The sequence below is a fragment of the Macrosteles quadrilineatus genome, unplaced genomic scaffold (genome assembly GCF_028750875.1).
Source record: "Macrosteles quadrilineatus isolate MER2022 unplaced genomic scaffold, UCM_ALF_1.0 Scaffold_4__1_contigs__length_99947679, whole genome shotgun sequence".
In the NCBI taxonomy this organism is placed as follows: Eukaryota; Metazoa; Arthropoda; class Insecta; order Hemiptera; family Cicadellidae; genus Macrosteles; species Macrosteles quadrilineatus.
Genome location: NW_026542597.1, coordinates 82,454,867 through 82,474,038, shown reverse-complemented (window position 1 = coordinate 82,474,038; position 19,172 = coordinate 82,454,867). Strand labels below are relative to the sequence as shown.

The window sequence follows — 19,172 nt, the reverse complement described above, 5'->3', positions numbered from 1 at the left end:
GCTCTGTGGGAACTATTTCGCACCTTATCAACACTGATAACTCTACATGGCGGGATGGTTAATTAGGCTTAGCCTGTCATGGAGAACACGGAAAACTTAATGAGGTGGAAAAGTCGGTTAACGCGTTACAAGTTATTCGACAAAACTTTTTAGTTTGAAATTATTCATTGAGAAACAATAACTTTCTACTCAATAGACCCCTTTGTGGCGAATCACAACGGAAGAATATCTTAGAAGCAAACAGCAAATTGGAAATGCACTCCGAGGGTCTTGAAGTGTCACAGAACAAACAGAGCTTTTGACTTTTGATCACGAAAACAAACAAGTTTTTGCCACGGAGACAGTATTTTAGAGGATATTTGTTTGGCGGGGTGTGTTGTTTGAAAGAGTCAATAACCTATCACCGGGGGTGCCTCAAGGCAGAGTTCTAGTTCCATAAGCCTTTCCCTAATAGCACCACTTAGCGCTCCAGTATAAATAGAGCCCTTGAAAATCAGGGCGAAACTGTTCCTGAGATGCCACCCACGGAAATTATGCTTTTGAGTAATTTTGTGAGATTAATATACAGACCGTCTGGGAAATGTAGGTTTAAAATTCGTCTGTTATATTTTACAAACTATTTTAATTATTTCGTTTCAGTAACTAGTTATAGGTGATGTAATATTAAACATTCGTAAAAATTCGTGAAGCACTAAAGGACTAATAATTTATTTATTCTAGCTAAATTGCTTTTAACAGTTTCAATTCGAAACCTTTGGATTATAAGATAGTCCCAGAAGTCTCTGAATTAGCATAGATTAAAGGGTAGACGGGTCTTTTTCAGAAGAGGGTTGCTACTATTTAAAGTCTGGAAAATCCACAGTTTAGGTTAGGTGATTTTTGAGTTTTTGTGAATTTTCGGTAAATAACAAAAACGTGTGTGTAAAGCTATAAACGAACCTAACCTAGCCTAAACTAAGCTTTGGCCAGGTTTTATTCCACAGAATAAAAAGTGGCGACCCTTTTCTGAAAAAAACTCAAGTAGAAATCTACTCTTAGAGATTAAAAAGAATAAAGGTCTTATGGTATTAGTCGTAAGCAACCCATTTGATAAATGTCCAAACGTAATACATATTTTATCAAAAGTGATCACATAGACAAAAAATGCTATCTATGATGGTAAATAAAAATGGTTCGAATAAAAATATTTTTTAGAAATTGTATTGAGGAAAATTTGACAACTTAACTAGAACAAGATTTTTCATTTTGTATAAATTGTCAAGTGCGTTGATAAAAAATAATTATAAATATTGAGTTACTCATAACATACAATCTTTCAGATAAAAAGTGAGTAATAGGAAGGAAGTGTGGATAAAACAGAGTAATCGATAAATGATAAATAATCAAGTCATGTGATAAAATACGACAAGTCAAGGAACAGCTGATCGAACTGATGCGATGAGCATTGTTGTCGAAAACCAGCTGACCGAACTGATGCCCTGAGCATTGTTGTCGAAAACCAGCTGACTCTGTGTGACATAACTTTCATAACTCGGCAATTCGTATTTGTTTACTACGGGATTAGGTTTACAAATAGTATTCCAGCATTGAATGACTGAACTACGCCAAGGGGTGCCAACCTTGTAAGGTGAAAGCAAAGTTTATCAACAAAATTAGCATCGAGCACACACTCTTTGACTGGTTTAACTATTCAAACGTCAATGGTGACGAATATTTTATAATATTTTTTATCGCGATGATAAATTTAATCATGATTAAATAAATAAATTTAAAACAAATGTATTAATTAACAAGCTTATATTAGCTATCGATTTTAGGTTACAGCAGCTTTTATTATGCAGTGTAGCCATAGCATAATAATGATATATTTAACAATAAAATGATAAAAAAATAATAAATTACATCTATTAAATTTTTACTCAACCCTGTATGAAAAAGTAAACAAGAAATTATTTATTTGGTTTTTAAATCAAGAAATAAGTATTTTATACTTCAATTTGAACTTCTAGTTCTAGTAAGTAAGCTTAAACAAAATACATTTTTTTGTACACATTTTAATTTCTTATGGAATATTTTCTCTAAAAAAATTGAAAAGAGTTATGAGCGCTTAACCCTTCCACATTACTGCTAATGGCAGGTTAAGGCCAAATTGGCCATAAAGGCGACCGTACAAAAAGTAAGGGCCATGTGCCCGGCCCTGTGTTCCAATCTCTCTCGGAGGTGTCAGATGTTATAGGGGTTGTGACACCATAAAGCCTCGAGGGCGGCGACATATCATACCAAACGTCAACAATATTTTGGCGGGCAAAGCGATAGCTCTTCTAATTGGTAGGCGGGTTCTGAAACTATCCTAACTATTTTCGGGTCTTAGGTTAAAACAACTTCGAAGTCTGTTTACTATGGGTTTGCTGATGGCGAAGATTTTGTGAAGATTTTCTCTGATTGATATATTTTAGAATTTACAAAATCGTTATTAATTAGATGGGCAATGTAGATGTGTTCCTTGTCAAAACGTATATGAACTAACAACGATGTTTCGAAATAATAGTTAACTAAGTTAGTACGGACAAGGGAATACGTACTATTCCTGGAATTATCTATATATATAAAAGGCAAAGCCCTCACTGACTGACTGACTGACTGACTGACTGACTGACTCACTCACTCACTCATCACTAATTCTCCCACTTCCCACTTACCTAGGAGGCTGAAATTTGGTACACTGATTCTTTAGGCATTAAATAGGAAAACTAAGTGGTTTTTATTCTGATCGGACTCTCGGGCTCCGCCCCAGATGTAGTAACACTTCGGCCCAGTAACATTTCGGCCAAACTCAAATTTCTTAGAAAAACAGTATCACTTCGTCCCACTCGCTTTTACAGATGATTAAATAAGCTAATGGAGTAACATTTCGGCCCGAAGAAAAATTGACAAGGGTTGAGGAACGCAGTTCAGGTAGTAAGAGGTACATGACCTGTATACTTTGCAACCACCCTCTGGTGGAATGTCGTCCAACCGTCACCCCTTGCATCCTCTGACCTCACATGACGGAGAATCGGTGGAATCTTACCTAACCTAACCTAACCTAACCTAACTTAACTTAACTTAACTTAACCTAACCTAACCTAACCTGTCAAATATTTTGTTGGGACGAAGTGTTACTAGTGGGCAGGTAGAGAGTTGGACCGTAGGCCACATCTGAGGGTTTCGGGCCGAAATGTTACTGGGCCGAAGTGTTACTTGGGCCGAAGTGTTACGACACGCCGCCCCAGTGGCTCTGAAGTTTCCCATGTTAACCTAATGAGTACTCATATTTAAATGGAATTAATGAATCTTAACAGCTGTTTCAATTAAACAAGTTGGTTCTGTTCTATGATGTTCAATAGCATTAAAGTAACAAGTATTACCAACAGAGTGCAGCACTATTATTTTTTTTATATTTTACAACAGCTAATTTTAAACCAAAAGTGAGTGAGCGTAGCGAACGAACTTCAACCCGGAGGCGAGTTAGCGTAAAGAAACGAGTTAACCTGAAGGCAAGTGAGCGCAGCGAACGAGCTCCAACCGTAAAGGTGAGTGAGCGTAGCGAACGAAAATACATAAATTTAATTCTACCAGGACGTGTGAGCGCATCGAACGAGCTCCAACCTAAAGGTGAGTGAGCGTAGCGAACGAACTTCAACCAGGACGTGATTGAGCCATGCGAACGAGCTCACATATGAAGGTAAACGGGGCAAAGTCCGCGGGTACAGCTAGTTAACAATAAAGTTTGTAAGGGTAAATTTGTTATCTTATTTTAATCTACTGCACAATGAATTCAGGATTATATTCCGTTTTAAAATGCGAATAGGCTACGTTACGTATCTAAAAAATTTTCTCTTATCACAATATAATATTGAAAAAATAATTTTCTAAAAGCTTCTATTAAAACAAACTATGTACTAATTTTACTACGATTACTTAATATTTTCCAGGCGTAATTTAAGTTTTCGAAAGTTAAATGAAGAGTGTTCAATAAAAATCCATTACAATGTTCCATATTTTATGTTATTTATCTCATAGTATATACTAGAATAAAATTGATTTTCTCAGTGTTTTACAAAGGTTATAAAACTTTGGCATCCCTAACTTTTCAACTTTTTACACTACGTTTTTATCCCGTCAAATCCCTACAATGACATAAATATCCCGTTAGATAGTGATAGATACCTCAACGTTATTCTCTGGACAAAGAAATTATGACTACCTAACCTTTTCTTTCAAACACACCTCTAAAACTTTTTAATCTCAAATAGGAACATTGTCACCAAAATTCTACCCCTTTTTAGGGAAGAAAGTGGACATTGGAATTCCGTATCTATTTTCAATGGACCTCTTAAGACAGGAACCTCCCCAGACAGGGATGTAGCCACCGGGATTTTATCCCTTTTTAGGTACAAAGGAGGGCGTTGTGGCGGCTGTCCCGGAGGTGGTTGTCCTCAGGTGCGTCAATAAGACATTAAGCTGTTGACAGGTTCTCCATCATCTGAGGTCATTCACCTTTACTGCCTTCCGGTGACACCTTCAACTTCACCTTCACCTTCAAAACCACTTTCACCCTCAACCACCCTTGAATAACCACCCTTGCGACCGTTCCCTACATGTCAAGGATGACGATTCCACCAGAACTTGTAACAAATCGTTGTTGCAAAATGTTCCTTCTTTTTATCGTCCATTGACATAAAGTGCTGACTAGTGTCGTACCTCAAAATGGTTGAAGGGGAAAGAGCAAGTCTAGTGGTAGCGGGGTACTTCGGATCTCGAGGTACTGAGTTAAAATCCCACCAATCACCAATGATCCAAAGAGAGATTTATCCAAGAGACAATACCGAAACCTTTCTAGTTTTAGACTGAAGTGATGTGTAAAACGGTGCCAGACTAGAGCCTGTGTGGAAGTGAAGGTGAGAAATAAATTAATTACATGATTTGCGATACAATCTTCCAAACTTTTACGTCGGGTGAGTTCACGGTTATGTCACGAATCAGTGTTTGTATGTGCTTATTTCACATCATTAACATGCGTAAGTTTATTTTGAGCATAAGGTCATAATTTTCGTGTAAAATTATAAACCGTTTGGATTTTACGATACGTAGTACTGTAGTTAGATCACTTTGAACGGAAATAACGATATTATCAGTTAAAACTCCTGTACAAGTTTTTACAATTTTAGGGTTTACTTTCGATTTACCCTTGAGAGTTCTCATGTTTAGCCAACATTGCCACGTGCAGAGCAACAAATAGGCCATCAGGGGTTGTAAAAAGGTTACAAACAAGGCGATATCAAAAATGAGTGAGGGCCGAGCCTAAACAAACTCATAAATCCAGGGTAGGTTTCCGAGGGGGAGGGTGACCACGGATTCCTTCTAGACAGTTACGAGCGCATGATAGCTATATAGCAGCCACGGGGACGTTTATGCGTCGCAGGTGTCGGCGTGTAGTCTGACCACTCGGCTAGGGGGTGGAATAGCGGAGAAGTGAGGTATTTCGCAAGAATGTCAAGTAAAAAGACCCAAATGTTGTTTAATTTCCAATCAAAGATCACACGTATAAATGAGGTCATAGTTCAATATTTGACAATTTCTTCTCTCTTTCCTAAATTGAGGACCATGCACAAATATGCACTCTTGGTTATTTGAAATGCTAAAATTCTATCAAAAAGGCATTAGCCTACGTTTGTAAAGCATTTAACAGGAATGAATCTAAACCAAAGCCTAGAACGTTGCACCTACAAAATTTCTCAACACTCCAAACTCTTGACATATTCAGACAACCTTGAAATACACAGAAACAAGAAAATATCATACGTTTCATCAACACAGACTGCAGAGAAGTCATGCATGCATGAATACCAGGGTGGACAGCATGAAAATCTGATGAAAGGTTATCCAATGTTGCCAAATTTCTATATTATATTAAATTCTTATGACAATTTTGTTACAATTTTCGTGCGATCCACTCTAGCTTTAGGGAGTTGACCCCTGAAGTCCCTGGTTTAAATACCGCTAAAAAATTGATATCCACCCATTATCCATGTGAAAGATAAATCCATTGTGTGAAGACTGTTCTGGGCTAGCGTAGGATGTAAAGGTGGAAAAAAATTAATTAACTATGTAATAAATAAGAATAAACTACTTACTCGCACTGAGCTGGGAAGCAGCACTGAAGCCATGAGGGGGCAATGTAGGACGAGAAGGTGCGCTGCTTCCATATTGACCATCAGGAGATCCGCTGTACTGAGGGGTCCAGGACTCGCTGGGGGCACTGGTCAGGTAGGCAGGGGTGCGGGCCGGGTAGGAGGTCGTGGGACGTCCTGTTATACCGTAGGGAGTGTACCTATGCGTCTTGAAGGCAGGCAGGGAGGACGACGCGGCGGAGTTGGGAGGGTACTTGGCCGGAGGAGAATACTCCTCTGCTCCTGGAATAGAGAAAACACCTTATGTCAGGGGTCAGTAGGTATTGCTTGAAGGATGTGCCTCAAAGATAAGGTTAGGTCGGGAACATTTCGAAAACTGATCCAAGAATCTTTCATTTGCGAAAGTTTTAACCAGATGTTCCGAGATTATTCAAGAAGAGCCACTACTTTTGACGTTTACCCTCTGCAAGTAGGTTTCTGTTATTTTATGTAAAGTTTGTTAATATCATCGTCATTTTCTCAGGACAGATTTTAGTAATATCATTCGTTTTATGGAATACAATAGTTGACCAACATCAGGTGTATGTTTGTCTAATACTTATTTCACCTTGATAAATTGATAAATCACTAATTGTACCATGTCAAAGGAATCTTGCAAAGGTATTGAGAATGCGATCGAAACTCTGCCTTAATTTACGATGGACTAAACAATATTCGTATTTAAATGAATCCGTCCGAAATTAGATTAGAAGATATGTCATTTGGACATCCGAATAATTCTTCTTTTAGAAGATAACATAAGGAGGTGTTACAGTTTTCAGTAATAGAACATGTAATATTCTGCAAACAACATCGGTCCAAGCAGAGAGCCTTGTGGCACTCCGTGCACCGTTGTGTCGAGTTGTGAGTTTTTAAGGCGGTGGAGTGTGGAAGAACGTGAGCGCACACACGCCATTAAAGCGTCATTTGTTAAGCCCATTAACAAACAGTGCCTAGTGCAAGTACCTGCTACTGCTGTGGCTCTTGCTTCTACTTCTCTACACGTATGTACGTCTAAACTATACGTCAATACGTCTAAACTACGTGTACATGCCAATAAATCTACAAGCCTGTAAGTTTACACAGTAGCGTTTTCACCTCCTATTTTTGTATCTTAAAGGAACCGAAAAGCTTACGGCCTTCAAAGTTAAAAATCTGCATAAAAAATACTGTCCGGTGCCTTTCTGGAAATCTGCAGGAATAGGCTATATGCAACAGTTATGAAATTCGGTACTAGTCACACATTTCTATTGCCTATTGTTAAAGAGTCGCCTTAGACACGTTAAATTCTACTTATAAATTACTTTTAGACTCACCAGGTTGCTGAGGATTCCACATAGTCTGCGGGCTGGAAGGACTCGAACCCTGGAAGTACGAGGAAGACTGCAACTGTAGTGAGGGGTTGCTGTAGCCAGCGCTGCTGCAAGGGTACATTCCGCTGGAACAAAGACGAAACTAACAATATACAACAAAGTTAACGGTAGAAAATAAAACAAGTCGATCAAAACTAACAATATACAACAAAATCAACGATAGAACATGGAAATCACTGTAAAAACTAACAATGTACAACAATGTCAATGATGAGACATAGAAGTCGTGGTCAAAACTATCAATTTACAACGATGTATTAACGATAAGACGTAGAAATCGCGGTAATTTCAAAAGATGGAACATGTAAATCGCGGTAAAAACCAACAATATAATACAAAATCGATTATAGATCTTTGAACAGGGAAATGGACTATCGGTCGCAGTCGATCCTTGTTCAGTTCACCAAAGAGGGTTTTGTATAGTTTTAATTGGAATATAATCGCTATCGCAAGATGAATTGGGGGTGTGAGAACTTCTGTCCATGCAATGTTAGGTTAGGTTATCTAAATTAACTTAGTTATTAAATTAGCTAATTTAGAGAAAACCTAACCTTAAGTTACGATCACCCCGCAATAATCATCTTTAAAAACACCGTACAATAATGTTATTGGTCCATCTATTTATTATGTTAATGTAATGAAAAATACAATAATTGTAGAAGTCCAGCAAATCTTTTGACTAGAAATACCAATAACTAGTAAAATTAATTGTTCACTTAATCAATTACTTTCGCTTTGTTTCTTAGGATCTCTTAGTAAAATTATTACTGCCTAAAATCAAGATCGAAAACTAGAAACCATAAAAATACACTCATAAACCTATTAAAAAATTATGGATGTAGAAGTAACAAAATCACAAGAAGACTAATTGCAGATTGCATGGACAATTATAATGCTAATTGAAATTAATATAATCTAGTCCCACTACAAACAAATATTTTATCGACTATAGATAGATTTAATCAAAAGAATGTAAAGTAAACTTGTTATTAATAAATAAATCAAATTCCAACTATTCAAATTAAATATGTTGTGCATTTAAATTTCAAGAATATTTTGATAATGTAGAAGTATTTTATGAAAATTACCTCTGATGTTATAGATGGTGAAGTCAGAAGGATAACTGTAGGTCCTGAGAAATCTACAAGGCTTTAACATTATCAGTGACTCGCCCTTATCAAGACAGGAAGTAGCAGGGCATTGAACATCTGATTTACCAGTTCGAAATAAAATAGTGACAAATTAAAAAGTTCAAGTTTAAAATATAAACATACTAATAGAAGATGTTATGTCGGTGAATTTGGACGTAACCCTGAAAAACGAAAACATGAATCCTACGACACTAAAACTTTAATGCTAAAACCCCTAATACAGTAATCATCCTTACAATTCAAGACGATTTTGGCGTATGTTTTTCCTCCGGTAAATATAAAATGTTTTTACCATTACCAATTATTTCTTGTAATTTCACTAAATTTGTTAACACATGAAGCTATTTTTAAACTCCCATTTGCGGACGTCCGTTTCGGTCTACTTCATCTAGAGGGCGTTTTTTTGATTATTTGTTTGTATTCTTTTCGCATTAATCCCAACTTAAGTCATTATAAATTGTCAAACATTTAAAACTAAGAATGCTTAAATATCAACGAGAATCATCTGCACTATTGAAGTCTAGAAAAAAACTTAATTTAAATCTATCAATCAATACTATAGACTGTGTCGATTAAATCTGCCTTGATGGATATCCCGAAGTCAAAGTCCTGAATACAATAATATTTATATTATCTATTTCGTCTATAACCATGATAAAATACCGGATGATTGTAATTTTACCGAGGAAGATCTCACAATTGTGAATCGAAATAGACTTTTTGGATCATTTGGTTTCGGCGGTAAATCATCACGAATAGTACGTATTCTCAAATAATTGAATATTTAGCGATTTTAATTACCTATTTTACCGAAAATCATTATAAAAACCCTACTGATTGCAATTGTAGGATGAGAATAATAATCCAGATTAAAATTGAAAAATAATCTATAAATAATTACGAAAAGACAAAGACACAAAAGTTTAGACTGTTACGTTATATTTTTGCTTCTTTCAAGAATATTTTTATAATGTAGAAGTATTTTATGAAAATTACCTCTGATGTTATAGATGGTGAAGTCAGAAGGATAACTGTAGGTCCTGAGAAATCTACAAGGCTTTAACATTATCAGTGACTCGCCCTTATCAAGACAGGAAGTAGCAGGGTATTGAACATCAGATTTACCAGTTCGAAATAAAAGAGTGACCAATTAAAAAGTTCAAGTTTAAAATATAAACATACTAATAGAAGATGTTATGTCGGAGAATTTCGACGTGGAAACCCTGAAAAACGAAAACATGAATCCTACGACACTAAAACTTTAATGCTAAAACCCCTGATAAATTAATCATCCTTACACATCAAGACGATTCTGGTGTATGTTTTCGTCCGGTAAATATATAATGTTTTTACCCTAATTAATTATTTCTTGTAATTTCACTAAATTTGTTAGCATGAAGCTATTTTTAAACGCCCATTGGTGGACTCCGTTTCTTTCTACGTAATTTTTTTCCTCGCATTAATCCGACTTAGTAAGCATACATTTTCAAACTTTTAAAACTAAGAATGCTTAAATATCAGCGAGAATCATCTGCACTATTACAGTCTAGAAAAAAAACTTAATTGAAATCTATCAATCAATACTATAGACTGTGTCGATTAACTCTGCCTTGATGGCTATCCCGAAGTCAAATGCCTGAACACAATAATATTATTTATATTACCTATTTTGGTCGAGAACCATGATCAAATACCGAACGATTACAATTTTACCAAGGAAGACCTCACAACATCATGAATGGAAGACAATAGAATCTAGACTTTTTAGATAATTTGGTTTCGGCGGTGTCATCATCAGGAATTTACGTATTCTCAAATAATTGAAGATTTAGCAATTTTAATTACCTATTTCACCGAAAATCATTATAAAACCCCTACCGATTGCAACTGTACGAAGGATGATAATAATCCAGATTAAACTTAAAAAATAATCAATAAATAATTACGAAAAGACAAAGACACACAAGTTTAGACTGTTACGAAATACGCTTCTGCAGTATTTCTAAAAAAACTAATTTAAAACTAAAAAAACTATTTTAAAAATAAATTTTTAAAAAAATTGAACGATCAAAAACAGACAAAGACCACGAAAATCCAGTTAATATTTTGGCGGGTTTCCGGGTATATTCGCAAAAGGTCAACAACTCCATTAGCTGAAAGTCATCGGGAAAACAATCCTCCGCGGCTACACAGCTGTAGCGATCGCGGACCTAATAAACCAGCGAGGAGACGTACGTGCCCAGCAGAGATGTGGAGGATGTTGACTCTAGATGCGACCTGGGGTTTGATGATGTTATTGCTGGGGTTACCGCTCCAGAACTGGCGGAGAGTCGTAAAGATGTGTGGGTGCGGAAAATGTTATTGAAACTGGGAATAATATCGGCGCAGTTTACAAGTGCGAATTCAAAATCGTGTAGTTCTTACAGTGAATGAATGATATTGCACGTAGGGTAATGAAAAATAATTTTCAACGTGATTTTCAATCGTTTTTCTACCGTAAATTTGATACTTGATAACGACTACAAGGTAAATTATTAACCACCAACACGATTATCAAACGTTGTAAAACTTGTGATCGCTTTTCTTGTTTTAGTAATTTTTTTTGGACCGAAAGGAATTGTTAGCCATAAATTATGAAAATTAATGAATACTGTATCGAGACAGCATTACACATTGGAAATCAACATCCAACCATATGGTAATGAATTATTTCAACGAAACCCCATAGTGTATGATGGAACCTGTATCATGACCCTTTGTCTACCTGGGACTGACCCGGGCCTTAAACCATTGGCCAGTCTCCAGGTAGTCCTGATTCAGGAAACAGGTTCCATTGTACAGACTATATAACCTGTTTTTAGACTACAAACTCGTGACCTAAAAACCTTAAAACTCCCAAGCACTTAAATTGACCCCCCCCCCAACCCCCCGAACGTTGTCCCCAGAACCCCCTAAAATCCATACCCCAAAATGAACGAACCCTACTCAAATGACTAAAACATACACCTAAACCAGTTAACAAACCTAGGTAAGCACGTTACATTGACACTCGCGAAAAGTTGGTCCTCCGAGACGGATGGACGCCACTGTACACTACGCGGCACGCCGCACGCCGCTGCCGCACGTTCGGCACGCGTGTAGTGAAGGTTGCACGGCGACCTTGCACGGGTCACGGCGAGGCGGCACGTATTACTTATCTAATGTTGATTGTTTGCGATTTTGATAAAACAGAGAGAGCACGTGGGACAGTCATACAGGGCTTTGTGTGCTGTGAGTCAAGCCAAGTGTATGAGTAATTAAGCAATTGACGTATGGAAGTGTGGTGTTTGTTGAATAAATGATAACATTGAAACATGTTCCTTCATCTTAACTGGACTACAACCACACTGTTGCTTAGGTCGGGTAACTTAGAAGCAGGTTAAAACCACCTTTATACCTCTGGAAAATCCGTTTAACCAACCAGATTTTAATTAAATCATGGATAACCCAACCTCTTATTATCTAGGAAGGACTTTTACCTTTTTATCCGACTTGTGCTGAAGGAGAATAAGAACTACTTAAGGAATTTCTACGTGCTAACAAAAGTTAGTAATTTAGGTTATCTCAAATTCTTTCCAAACTTCCTAGACAAAATTAAACATCGTAATCCTTTATTTTGTATCTTGAAATATATTTTCCTCTTCACAATTCCAAAAAACCCACTCAAATTCAGAATAACAGTTTGTTTCTAGTGATTTAATAAATCTGCATAGTGTGTAATAAATATAAGTAAAATTTGACGCTATGTTGCTTAAATCGAGGAAAAATCTAAATTATTCATGATAATTGAGGAAAAACTGTTAACACGGTATTTTATTTTCGAATGAAAACAAATTCCATTTAGATACTGTACGTCTCGTATCATTGTCTAATGGTTTGTTGTTGATGGTTGTGATATGAGGCGCTAATCGAGACCAATTTGTTCCTAGACAAATAGTTTACCGTAAAAGTACAAACAATCAATTAGAGTGTTTATATTAAAATAGTATGAATTTAAAAAGCTACTACAAGATGGAAGTGTATACACAACTGACAGCGTCGGCCATCTTTTATAGCTCCGGAGGGGGGCTAATAACACTCGCTTATTGCCCATTGTGCGCCTAAATTGGGGGCCGCCAGTTGATATAATAAGCCCCCCCTCCTCCATCGCAGACACAAAGGCCGGCCATCATGTTTGGGAACCATTCAATGCTCGGGGCTTACTGTGATTCTGGCAGTTTTCATTGTGATAGTTGGGGCTATTTTTTTTATCAAAATATTACGGTAGATTGAAGGTGTTTCCGAAACAGTTTTAAAAAATGTTTGCAATGACGTCTTAAAAACATTATACTTGATAATAAACATCGACGAAGTTTTTTGGGGATGCCCTAAAAAACTTTAAATATCCCATTTTGAATGAAATACTGCAATACTGCCTTCCAAATACCGTAAGCTTACAATAACACGTTGAATTTACAACAAATCGCCGTAAGGTAAGCTATATACATAACTGTTTGAATAAAAGACCAGTACCTAAAATTGTGATACTGTACCTCTAAGTTAAGAAAAATCGTTTAATAGAGAGAAATACTTTAAGAATCTAGTGTTGGTGCTCTTAATCATAAAAAATTGTCAAAATCACAATGATATCAGATGATGTTCTTACATGATTCAACAGACAGTTAAGGAAGCTTATTTTAGTAAATGCTGATTCATCTTAACACATTGTCTTGCTACTCTGACTGTCGTCAACAAAGTCAGCCTGGACTAAGCAGTTTTCAGCCTTCACCTCGCCTAATGAAGATGTGTGGCTGAAATAATTACGTAACTAAAAATAGTGTAATAGGAAAACTTCCAATAAAGTTATAAAGTTAAACTTCTGTGTTATTTTAAATTTACTTTTGCAGTTGCATGGAAAAGTATGTCTCATAGTTTAGTTATTTTAGGCTACTGTTGAAACAATTTCTACTAAAGCTGTGTTCATTAAATAATTAGGTTAGTTCCCTAAACGGAAACATGTCCAATAATATATTATAATACAAAATCTATTAGAAAAAAAGAACGAAAAACACAATGCACTGAACTAAACGGATCACTAAAAAATATTATATCGCTAGTAACCAACCCATTTTAATTAACAGCTGAATACTTCTAAAATGCGAATTTAGATAGGAAATGACTTAATAATTTAACAACTTAGTGCCATATTTAATCTATACACTTAGAAAAATATTAAACAAAATTCGTTTTGACCCTAAAAATTCAAAATTTTGGTCCTTTGTGCCGGATTCAAACTTTAAATATTCAAATATCAAATTACTGATCACTCTGCATAGTAACATATTTAATTTATCCGCTACAAAAGCTATATAATATGTTTAACATTCCATAATTACAATCTTACTAATATTATAAATGTGAAAGTTTGTGTGTTTGTTTGTTTGTTTGTTTGTTTGTTTGAAGTTCAATCACGCATAAACCACTGGACGGATTGGGCTGAAATTTGGCATGATGATAGCTTACATTCCCGATTAACATATAGGCATATTCTTATCTCAAAAATCCTTTCGGGCTCCGCCCCAGTGGCTCTGTAATTCCCCATGTTAACCTTATGAGTATTCATATTTAAAGGGAATTAAAGAATTTAGTCAGCTGTTTCAACTAAAAAAGTTGGTTCTATGATATGGAAAAGCATTAAAAAGTTATAATATTTACCAACAGGGTGCAGCACTATATTTTTTTGCATTTATGAAGCAGCTAATTTGAACTAAGCAGCAACAAAAAACTGTGATTCGCAATGAGAACTGTCAAAGTAGGATTGTTTATGTATATGTTTTTCATTTCATGAATAATTTGTGATATTTTGCGAATTGATAATTTATTTTTCTCTATTGTTTAGGTAAAATGGTAGAACATTTTGGCTATGGTAGATGTGTAATACTATAGAATACTGTAAATTTAAAAAAGCAAATTTGATCAAACTGTGTCCTCCACCCATTGCAATCGCAAAGCTTGAGTATAACTGCAATAAGCATTTTATACTTATATTCCAACCCCGTACGAAGGACGGGTACTCTGCTAGTATATTATAATCTACAAATACAAAATTTGGTCCTTCGAGCCGGATTCAAACTTACGATACAAATTTCAACTTGCTAATCACTCTGCATAGTGACATACTTAATTTATCCACTACGAACTTAGGAAAATAACACTATAAATTAAACACGATGGTTGACAATCGTAAAAATCCAAAATTTGGTCCTTCGAGCCGGATCCCAACTAACATAAGATTCTACTTACTGATCGCTCCCCATCGCACGCCGATTCCACTTACCCCCCTGGTTATCCTGCTGGCGACACTGCGATGCCCGAGACTTTTGATAAATGTAGCATTCCGGAAATTACCGGAGATCGAGATGTCTGTCTTTTATCGGGATCATTAGTAACATCATCGTTAGCTGGGTTTCCCAATAGTGTTGTCGCGAAACGCTGCCCGTGATGGGGGTGGATTGATCAAACCCTTTCACCAATCACTTAGTATCCGGTCAAAACATTGGTAAACAAATACCAATGTTGTATATGTCCCCATATTATACAGATATTAGCTTTTCACCAATCACTTAGTATCCGGTCAAAACATTGGTAAACAAATACCAATGTTGCATATGTTCCAAAATATTATACAGAAATTAGCTATTTAATAGCCACTTAATAGGTCAAAACATAAGTAAACAAATACCAATGTTGTATATGTCCCAAAATTATACAGATATTAGCTTTTCAATAGTCACTTAATAGGTCAAAACATACGACGAAAATTCCACATGGTCTTACCGGTGTGCGTTTCAAAAGCAATTTGATCGAAATTGTACAAATGATTTAACTAAGGAAAATATCAAGTCAGGTATAGTTTCACCTTTGAATTTGGGATGCTGAAGTAGACATCCCATCTATATGGACCAGCTGTCACACATTTTTATTCAAAAAGAGTATAGTTCTGTGAGCCTGTCACAGATTGTGCGGTTGAAAAGTCAGGATATTTGACATGAATCAACAATTTATACATCAGCGCAATCTTTCGGTAGCTCTCTTCCCAACAAATTCCACTTCCACTTAAAAAAACTGGCGATAGCTGTGACGTGGGGATGAAATGTCTAGTTCAATAAATAGTCAAGGTCCCTATACTAACTTATAATTCATTTGAAGACGGTTATTTTAAAGTATGTTCGTATTTCTCATCTAGTCCCGTAGAATATTCGTAAGCTTTTACCCGATACGATAAAAAATGAATAAATTACACGATAAAAAAAAAATCACATGTATTGAAGTATGAAGCTGTATACTTTATACTTTAAGGAAAAGAGCTTTAGAAGAGGACAAAGTCCTAAAACAGCCTCAGTCCAGTTGGGCTCACTGGACTGGACTGTCACGAAGTAGAAGAAGAAGAAGGCACAAGATCAATTAACCAGTAGTGTATTGACCAGTCTATTAAGGTAAGTTTATAATCTGGTCTTGTAAATCTTAATGACAAATCACCATTTGGTATCAAAAGAATAGAGAGGGGTTATTTATTGAGTACAGTAGTTCGATAAATTCAAGAGTTTACACTACAGGCTGGCCACCTGTGTGCGTAAAGCATTTTCACAGCTCCTCTCCCTAAAAAAGGGCAACCGCTGTATTTGAACAACAGGTTTCCTAGACCAAGAGTTCAGGCATTAAACTTATCACAGAAGGGTGAAAAAACACCGCAACCCTCCTAAAAATCCATTCATAGAACTTCTCTTGATGGTCTCTTTCGAAGGTTAAAATTATACGATACGAAGATCAGAAAACTTCGAAATTGCTATGTCAAAACCATTGACTGTGTGTGGTAAAATAAATATAAAATAAAATACATCTGAAAATTTTAAGGAAATATTACAGTAAAATCCCAACCAGGTAAATGGAAAATTATCTTTGTCTGCAGGTTTGCTGCACCGGGGGCATTTTAGATTACAATCCCTTCCATCCCACTACGTTTGCATTTTAACAAGACTCAAAATTACTCCACAGTTTTGCGTTGTATTTTCACTTCTAGACTACATTACAGTACTTACAGGCGTGTTGGTGGTGAGTAGCCAGTGAAGCGGCGCACAGTACTGACGACAATACTAACACATACACACAAACACACACTAGCTATGTTGTACTGGTCGAGCACGTACAGACACCTTCTAGTGGCACAGTTTAGTACTAGACAACCATAGCTAAAAATGATTAATGCAGGATGTGTAGCAATCGGGCGAAATACTAGGAAAAACGCCCGCTGACTGATGCAAATTATGATAAGAAGTTACTTTCTAATGGTGAATTTTGTGGATGGACAACGTTGTAGATATGGAAAAGATAATGTCAATTTTTACTTTCTCCCTCTATACACAGTATATGGAGAAATTATTGTTTTCGTCAACACTTTTGAGTTAAAGTTTTGGGTGGTAATATACGTTTTTGGCACCCACTGAACCCTAAAAAAGGGCTTTTCAAGTTATGTCTTTTGTGTATGTACTGTATGTGTAGATGTTTACAGAGCTCAGAACACCCCTGTGGTCAGATTTTTACGACATTTGGTACCTATGTAGGTACTAATTCGTGGTATCTCCAGAAGCTATTACATTGTAGAGACATTTTTATTTTTCCGGGTAAATTTGCATCAAAAACGCAAGATAATCAGATTTTTACACAAACGATTCGAAATATTTGGATTAAAATGTAGTATGCTATGGTTTTTTAAAATCTAAAAATGGGTTAAACCTGAAATACTGTAAACATTACGGTTCCAAAGTTATTGAAACTCTTGTGATTTCCCCCATAACATATCATAGCTACACCGTTTGCCTAGTGTTGTTGGAAAGGTAATGAGAGAAAGTATATGTCAAATGGCTAATACCGTTTATTTAGTTTATTTTTTGTTAAAAATTGATATTTTCAAAAGGTAAATTTTTATGACTTTTTCAGCTTTTACAACTACACAGAAATTATTAGATGTGGAAAAAGACCTCTTGATTTGACGAGTGAATTATTACCAAAAGTATACAGCTTTGGATATCTTGAGATATTGAGACAGTTATATTGTACTGGTAATGACATCAACGCGCTCAAATTTAACCGGACATGAAGCAACTTGAGACGTTTTTACAGAATGGGAAATTGCCTGCAGTTATCCCAGTGGTCGAAGGCAAGTGTCTAGTAGGCCACATGTTGAGCAAGTGTTAGTTTTATTCGCCATTTTAATGTTTGTACAGTCACGGGCTCTTTGCTTTGTTCCACGGTCACAGCATTTCTTAGCATAACTTGTTTGTTTTGCCTTATTACTTTCTCGAGGATGTCACAGGCTACAAAACTCAAAGTGACTTATGACGTTTACGTAAGTTGATCTTACCACTGAAAGCTTTCAAAGTTCCACGTGGTTTTCACTTGTATTATTATTTATATTGATCGCAATAGTACGATTAGACAATTAGAAATCTGAAATAAACTGCAAATTTTGATTGTGTCTTGAAGATTGTGATCTTGAATGATGTTACTGAACAAAGCTGTTTAAAGGAATAATAGAATAAAGATAGACAAGGGGGTTTATTTTAACTGTACTACCACGTATGGTGAAATAAGGATATTATCACAACGCCTACTCAAAGTAACATGTTGGATAAGTTTCATAAACATAGCAACAAGTTCAATATGGAAAATTAATTTGAAATATTTTTAGTGGGTCGTCCTATATTGTGTATGTATACCTAATCGTTATCAATCCATATGGACATTGCAGGCGTTGTTAGGTTATGTTTCGAACGACGTATTTTTTTATAACATTAGTGTAATTATAAATAAAAGTCTTTTACTACTTAAAGAACGGCTGATTTTGTTCCCAATTTGTTTCAAATTAAGATATAATATGAATTTAACTAAAAAAAGACAAAATATAACTCTTTCATTAAAAACCTTGTGATAGTCAAAAACAAGTAATAACACAAGGCAATAGTAATTGTGTTTGGTAAAATAATTGTAATTCAGTAATGTCTATTGATATTATTTGTTGAAAATATGCTATGTTTCAAAGCTTACTACCTTCAAACAACTAAAGTAATGATTAGAAATCGAATTGATACTTAAAAACCTTCGTAAGGACCTCTTTTGCAAGTTTTATAACTTCTGGTACTGTACATTCATGTAGTATGTTTGTTGTTTTGTCGCCAACAGCAAATTTGTTTATTAAGATCAACACAAACAAAGCCTGCTTAGGTCATTAATCAACAAAAGGGATTTTTCCTCTAGTCATTATTAAAATCTTCCTTTCGGTACCACATTCCTCATATACACAACCTGATGACATTTCAACACAGAATAGGGTTAGTTATGAACATAACCTGCAAGCACTT

At 35.7% G+C, this 19,172-nt stretch overlaps 1 protein-coding gene across 2 annotated transcripts in view; it reads right to left on the bottom strand.

The window, feature by feature from the left end:
* The window catches only part of LOC128993383 (transcription factor GATA-4-like), an 80,561-nt gene that overhangs the window by 19,632 nt on the left and 41,757 nt on the right, over window positions 1–19,172 (bottom strand). For both annotated transcript variants that reach the window (XM_054417255.1, XM_054417256.1), the window contains exons 4-5: window positions 7,529–7,650; window positions 6,177–6,455 (exon numbers count right to left, since the gene is read on the bottom strand). In XM_054417255.1, coding sequence (XP_054273230.1) covers window positions 6,177–6,455; window positions 7,529–7,650 — 401 coding nt within the window. The remainder of the gene's footprint in view (window positions 1–6,176; window positions 6,456–7,528; window positions 7,651–19,172) is intronic.